Genomic DNA, 7,247 nt, shown 5'->3' with positions numbered 1-7,247 from the left:
ATTTTTTTAATATAATTATTTAATTTTAATGTAATTAATGCTGAAATAGATGATTATTTTCATCATCAGTTAATCTGCCAATTAACTGCCAATTATTTAATTTACCAGATTAATCCTACGGCCATGGACACTAAATTTAGTTGACATTAAATATTTAACAAATAGTAAAAAATGCATTACAGGTTCCCAGAGCCCAAGGTTAACACATCTCGTTTTGTCCAACCAACAATCCAAAACCCAAAAAATAAATCAGTTCAGAATGATCTAAAACATAGCAAAGCAGCAAATCCTCACCTCAGTCAAAATCCAGAAACAATGGTCTGCCAAAGTTAGAATTTGCTCCCTGAAGATTTAGTCAATTACCTACTTTATGAGTAAATACCACAGACAAACTCAGTTCCATGGAATAAAAGCTTTTATTCTCAAGAGCAAAAAAGAGATTTTGCTTTTTTTTGGTTTATGTTTTTTTCTTTTTTAAACAATTGTACGGCCTGAACAGCACATGAATTCAGGCATTAAATTGCAAATCTTTTTTTTTTTTAAACAAAATAAAAATAAGAGGCTTTCACTTTATACATTTCTGTCATAAGAAATAACTTCAGAACTGTACATCAAGCTTTTTACAAAGCACGCAGAGCTTCAAAATATACAATGTTCATTCACATTTTATACACATGAAAACCAAACGGGGTCTGCTACATTTAAAACCTGGGGAGTTCCTCGTCTGCGAGAAAAGGCAGCCCGAACACATTCCACTTTGCATCATGTTGCACAGAGTCCAGCTAACATGCTGCTTTGCAACATTAAGGAGCTCCGTACATTAAGGAGTCTCGAGACAGGAAGAGAGAAGAGAGGCGCTGCCACTGGGCCAGTCTGTCAGTCTTTTCTCTCTGCAGCATGAACACTTGGTTCAGCTCTCGTCCCTACCCAGCGAGGACTTGTCCTATTTCCAAGTGTGGGCAAGCAATCCAGTCAATCAGTGTCCACGTGACAGGGGTTGGTTCCCTGCTGCTGCGCCTCATGATACAGCCGCAGGAAATCTTTGTAGCGTGGTGCGCAGCCCATCCAGGCCTCCCCAAACCTCACTGTCCCAGTGAAGAGGAACTCACCCTCACCAGACCTCACCCCACACTGCAGGGGCATCTTGATGTGGCCAGTCCAGCTCCGTACCCTCACACCACCAGATACAAAGACCTGGGTCTTCTGTCTGTAGAGGCGACTGATCTCCACAGTGACAGACGAGTGCTCCTCCTCCTGCTCCACCTTCTTAATGCTGCCCAGTGCCACTGAAACACCAAACAGGAAGATTTAGATACTGGTAGTAGCTAGATTTTATGCTACACAGACTGGTGTTTTCTTTGGACATTTCTGCTGCCATACACCAGCAGGAAGCTTATAATTCTTCAAAACAGCTCTGTTACTTACCAAAGTCATTGGTGCAGACTGCTAGAAGCACCTCAGCATCACTGCAGGGCTGACAGGGTGCTAAGAGGAAATAAAGAAAGAGGGCAGATGAGTTTAGAGCCAAAATTTGATTGAGCACTACAAACAGAAACAGGAAAAGCCCATGACTTCTTTAGCACTCTGGGTCTTGCGGCATGATAAAAATCTTGTTGATGGGTTTAACTGGAAGGTTACAACCTTCCAGTTAAACACCACTTACAGAAAAACACACAACCGTGGTTGGTCCTGCCATGCACGAATACGTGTTCCTCACACACACAGACACACACGGCCAACTGGTGTCACAGTAATTTCCATTCCCACAAATGATTATTTATTCACAAAGAAGGCACAGCAGAATTCAGCTGCCCTGAGCTCTGGGTTTTGTACCAAACAGAGCTGGATAAGCTGCTGATGGCAAAAAAAAGAAAAACAAAGTTAAACATTTCTTATTAAAAAAAAATGCTGATGTGTGGATGTGTGTGTGTTTGACACTCAAGAGGACAGTTCCATAAGCTTTCCCATCACAACAGGAACCCCTTGACACCCCATGACAAACAAGTACCAGGTGAGAAGGATAAGGAGAGCAGAGAGACAAAGAGAGGCTACACCTCTGACCCGAGCTCTGTTAGCACATTAGCAGGCCTGCTGGGACTGAAACAGTCGGCACAATCGCAGCTATAATGTCAACTAGAGTTTTTAAAAGAGGCAGATAAGGAGGACAAAATCAGCCTGCAACACAAGGAATGAAACAGCCTCTGCCTAGTACCTTAAACCTGCCCCAGGCTAGATTTCACCTTTGACTGCAGGCCATGGAGCAGCAATTCTGCCTGCCCTCCACCAGTGTTTTATGGCAGGAGAAAGGGTCCTAAATGAGAGCAGTCAAGTCAATGATTAATTGACTCAGGTGGTCCTGCGGCTAGCCTCGCCAGAACGCCTTTATTAGGCCTAGAATTGCTGTGGTTTTCCTGAGCAGCCGAGTGGCACAAGGGGGCAGGTTGAGAAAGCAGCGGGGGAACAGAGAGAGTGTCAAGTCAGCAGTGGGCTGAGGGTGGGGCATCAGAGGGTGCAAGAAATTATTAAAAGTGTTAACTCAGGTGGATTTTGGGCACCAGAAAGAAGAGAAAAATATGTAGACCATTACTATGAATAAAGTCTTAAAACACTTCTTGCTTAAGAAGAAATTTGTGCCCTCTGTAATCTTTAAGAGCAGAGCTGGAGCTTATTTTTAGCCGGCCTGTCTGAAGTTGAGTGTATAGGGGTGAGGGGTAAGTATGTCTTAGGTCAGCTTGTGTAGCAACATGAGGCACTGCTGCGCCACTAGTGAGATCAGAGATCAATCAGCCACAAGCTCGGACGGCTTAAGAACAGCTGGAGAGCTGAGAGACTTGAGAGCGGCCGACCTCGCCCAGAGCCCGTAGCAAAAGTGCAAGAGGCACTTTGAAGTGAGCCTGCGTGCTGCCATAGCATCAGAAGGAGCAGAGAGCTGAGGCTTAAACCCAGGAGTGTTTTTTCTTTCCTCCGAAGAACAGCCGAGCAGGGCTCACATGTCAGACATGAAACAGAACCACAGGAATGGGCTGAGAGCCGAGTCAGCATCTCTCTCTGGCCCATGCACATGCAGCACCACTCTGATCAGAACCACTTCACAGGAGCAGAGAGGGATGAGGGATGGGAGGAGTGGTAAAGGAGGAGTGGAGGGGCACACAGTGTCCCTGCAACATCTGGGCCCTGATGCATTCCACTGTAATGAAGCACAACTTGCTAATACCACCCGGCATAGACTAAAACCACTTCAAACAGCCAGGAAGAGAGAGGGAAGATGTATGGAGGGGAGAGGAATGAAAAGAAAAACACTAGAATGATAAATAGACGAGAAAGAAATTTAGAGGTAGGAAATACTGAGAGAGGGGAAGAAAAGGGAGAATAATTTAAGTGAACTGAAAGGGAGGCCGAGGGAGTGACAGCAAAAAAAAAAAGGAGTGGGGGGAAAAATAAGTCTATATGCTCCTAGAAGTTCCTCCCAACATCTGGTTGGAGATACATTCCAGTTTGATGGTGAGCAACTCAATCTCAGCACAGCGGGTCAGAGAGAAGAGGAAAGATTGAAAAAAATGAAGATGAGAAGAAGCAAAGGAGCAATCAATCCACCAGTCCAGGGTTCAGATGACACGAGACCACTGTCTTTGTGAATCATCCTGGTGCTATCTCAGGCCACATCAGAGCACCAGATTTATACTGCAGAGCTGAGTGGAGCACACTAATGTGGTTAAAACAGCTCCACGCACACTCCTCTACATTTAACCCTCTCACTCTCCCTCACTCTCCCTCTCTGCTGTGCCAGATAATGACGCAGGATGTGGATATGTGAACCCAGAGAGCCGTAAAAACAGATGTGGGCCTGATACTGCTCATATTTTGCTTTAGGTGGAAAAAAAAACACAGTTGCTTGCACAGTTGCACAGCTTGAAACTGTGCAGGTTTGGCAGGTACGCAGCGTGAAAATAGATGGCTGTTTTTAAATTGAGGCCCTCTGTTTGGCTGTGCCCCTCTGCACACAAGCCAAATCCAAAAAAACAAACAAAAAAAACTATTACAATTTAGAGCCATGCAGCATTTTCACATCAAGTACGGGTAGTTACAAAATAGGCTGAAATATTAACATTATATCCTGAAAAACAAAAGGTTTTATAAAGCCTTAAAGGCCTCAAACAGTGCAAGTTTGAGATTGACAAGAAATATATTTTCCCCAAACCAAAATGTACAGACAATTCTACCAGAGAAATGGACCTTGGCTTCAGTATTAGCAGCGTGTTGGAGCAAATGTTGAGTTTCCTACTATTAGAGTCCAACTTAATAAAAGTTTCCACCAGTAGATGGCTGCATTTAGTGCACAGCACACACCACAAGGGACAGAGCACAAAGGAAACCAGTTCTGGAGGGAATCAATCAGAAGTCTGCAGACCTTTATAATGGCTACTTAGATAAAGTAAAAGACATTAATCTGCATGCTTGTCACTAATATTGTATTGCAGAAGCATTATAAAGGAGATAAGCCTTACCACCCAGTGAGTGCTCCTCTGCTCCCGGCCTGCCGCTGACCAGCTCGTACTGGAACGCTGTGATTCGCCGGCTGATGTCCATGTGAGGGACGGCCTCGATGAACAGCGCCCCCTCCTGGATGCTGAAGCAGTGCACCTTGCCCTGAGCCTGGTCCTCTTGGCGCAGCAGTAACCGCAGCTTGCCATTACGGTCCAGGTAGATGTTGGTGCCACTGGAGTCTCTGGTTGGTTTGATGCAGACAGAGAGACGAGCGGCGGCGGGGGAGACCATGTTGGGTCGGAGGTTCACGATGATGGCCCCCGTGGGATAGAGCCACTCCAGAGAGCCTTGGGAGCAACGTAGGTACACCTGCTCCACGTCCCTGGCATGGCCTTCATGAGTCAGACCGCTAGAAGAAAAGAAGGGAAAGGACGTCAGCAGACATCAAACATGCAACACCAAAAGGTTACAGGCATTGCGGTGCACAACTACATGAACCAAATAATGTGAAAGATTTCTTTGCGGAGATGTTTTCTAAACTCAACCTGAACCTTTTTTTTTCTTTACTACAGCATAAAGGGATTATTCAGTCAACTAAAAAATATTTTCTGGTCATTTATTGACTGAATTAACTGACCAAGGTGAAGACCTCAGGCAGACTCTAAGGACATTAAACCACATTCCTCCAAAAGCATTAAGGGCCGTCTGTGCACAAGACTGGCTGCATGACCAGTCACGAGCCAGAGCAGCCAAAATGACCTCAGCTCCAACACGCACACTCCCCATACCACATTGTTCCTCCCAGAGCTTTGGCAAAATGCACCACTGGCAGGCTGCCTTTGGGAAGAGTTTGGAGGCAGAAGTGGATGAATGGAGGGACGCAGGGGCTTCTGGGCAGACAACAGCAGCAACAGTAGCTGGGCCCGCTGCATGCAAGTGCAAATGCAGGTCACGCACCGAACCTCCCCCTGCTTTCAAGCCACCAAAGAGACTGGAAGAGACTTGTCCGGGCAGCACTTCGGACTCTGGCGCCAGCATGACCAAATGACTCCCTCCAGAACTTAATGCCTGGTCAGGGTTTGAAAACTCCAGTCTGTCAGTCATTCTGTGGCAAAGCCAGAGGCAGGAAGCCATCAGCAGTCTACCAGCATGTGCATGCCAAGCTAGTGGTTTGACTCTGGAGGAGAAACGCCCAGTTTCCTGAAAATGAGATGCTGAAATTCAAATTTGCCATAGATCTAAAGTAACCCATGGCACATGCTGAGCATATGCAGCTGAAGCCCCATAACCAGGCTCTCCTCAGCACGCCTCTAATTAAGTCCTTTCTAACTTCATCACTTCTGCATGCAATTAAAGGAGATTAGTCAAGAGACTCACTAATGAACAACAGATTATTGGTTAAGAGCTCAAAGTACTGAATATCGCCTACTCCTCCTGACTGAAGGATGAAAAACAAAACCACACTATTTGAGGCACAGCCTCTCAAGTGCAAAACAGATTTCAGCAGATGTTTGATGGGAGGTGAAACTTTCCAGTATATGCTGCCTGAGGTTTTAAAATCTGTTTAAAGATTTTAACCAAAATGCTTAAAAGCTCTTGAGCGATCTGTCACGGTAATCCTGTGAATGTTTCAGTAATTGTTTTTTTTTTTTTTTTTTTTTTTTTGTGGGGCTTATCAACCCTGAGACAAAATTATGAACTAATGTAAAATTTCCAACATCAGAATAATGAAGCTGAATAAGATTGTAATGACACATTAAAGTAATTAATCATTCAGTGTGAAATTCTGTACCAGTTTTACAGTCCGAATACTTGAAGTTCATATTATTATAGATAATAAGAAGCACAACTGTATTAAAAATCAACTCATAACCAGGACATTTTGTCAATTAGTCATTCATAAATCCAGCGCAAACCAGACCTAAACTTTTTCCGTCAACCTATAATAACCTTTCCTCAAAATTAATACAGTTTATTAACCTAAGAGGCCAGGCGGGGTTTTTTTTTTCTTCTATATTTATAATCTGTTAGAATTGTATTTCTGTCGTTAAACTCCGCTGTTTGCTTTCACATCACCGCCGCGTCTTGAGTTTCGGTCGCAGTCATTTCAGGTCGCAGCCGCTCGCTTACTTTCAGACTCCATCACACTCATTTCAGGTCGCATTTTAACCTGACGTTCAATAAACAGCTCGGCGAAGCTCACCTGCCCTTCCAGCTGCACTGGTCGCTTGAGTACTGGCAGAAAGAAATCCGACAGAGGAGGAGAAGAGGCAGCAGGGAGGCCAGCACCGGGGTGAGCATGTTTATCTCGCCGCTCACTTTGCCTCCTCTCGAGTGAAACTGTGATAGAGTCCACCGCCGTGTTTCCAGCTACATATCGTTTCCATGTGACCCCGGACCGCTCCGCGCTATTCCCCCGGGGCTTTCTCTTATTATTCCCGGAAGGTTGAGATGAGTTGAGGCGCTTCTTTAAACTCGGTCGTAGCGCTCAGTGCTGACAGCTCTCCGTGAAAATGTGGAGCGAGTTCAGCTCCGTCCGAGCTTCTGCAGCCCTGACTGCTCACCACGTCACACCCCATCCACAGCGGTTCATCGCATATGCTGCGTTCAGGTGCTCAGCAGAGGCTCAGATTTTCAAGCTTCACAGGGATAAAGCAATACTTAACGTAGCTTATGGCGCATTAAAATTGTTAGAAGTGCCTTTTTAAACTTTACCATTGGGCTATTCTGTTGTACGGTGGTTAAAAAAAGGTGAAAACTTT

At 45.1% G+C, this 7,247-nt stretch overlaps 1 protein-coding gene across 1 annotated transcript; it reads right to left on the bottom strand.

Moving 5' to 3' along the window:
* Positions 1–400: 400 nt before the first annotated feature.
* metrnla (meteorin like, glial cell differentiation regulator a) lies at positions 401–7,043 on the bottom strand. The gene is made up of 4 exons (XM_041062946.1): positions 6,689–7,043; positions 4,506–4,894; positions 1,426–1,485; positions 401–1,286 (listed from the first exon to the last, which is right to left on the bottom strand). The coding sequence occupies exons 1-4, from the start codon at positions 6,784–6,786 to the stop codon at positions 973–975; spliced, it is 861 nt and encodes a 286-aa protein (XP_040918880.1). The 5' UTR covers positions 6,787–7,043; the 3' UTR covers positions 401–972.
* Positions 7,044–7,247: the final 204 nt, after the last annotated feature.

This window comes from Toxotes jaculatrix, chromosome 18 (assembly GCF_017976425.1).
Source record: "Toxotes jaculatrix isolate fToxJac2 chromosome 18, fToxJac2.pri, whole genome shotgun sequence".
In the NCBI taxonomy this organism is placed as follows: Eukaryota; Metazoa; Chordata; class Actinopteri; family Toxotidae; genus Toxotes; species Toxotes jaculatrix.
This window is presented reverse-complemented; position numbering and strand designations above follow the sequence as displayed.

Coding starts and splice junctions, on each gene's coding strand:
- metrnla (XM_041062946.1), bottom strand. CDS start 6,786: ATGCTCACCCCGGTGCTGGCCTCCCTGCTGCCTCTTCTCCTCCTCTGT. Junction 4,895..6,688: donor CAGTGCAGCTGGAAGGGCAG/GTGAGCTTCGCC, acceptor CTTTTCTTCTAG/CGGTCTGACTCATGAAGGCC. Junction 1,486..4,505: donor AGAGGAGCACTCACTGGGTG/GTAAGGCTTATC, acceptor ATTTCCTCTTAG/CACCCTGTCAGCCCTGCAGT.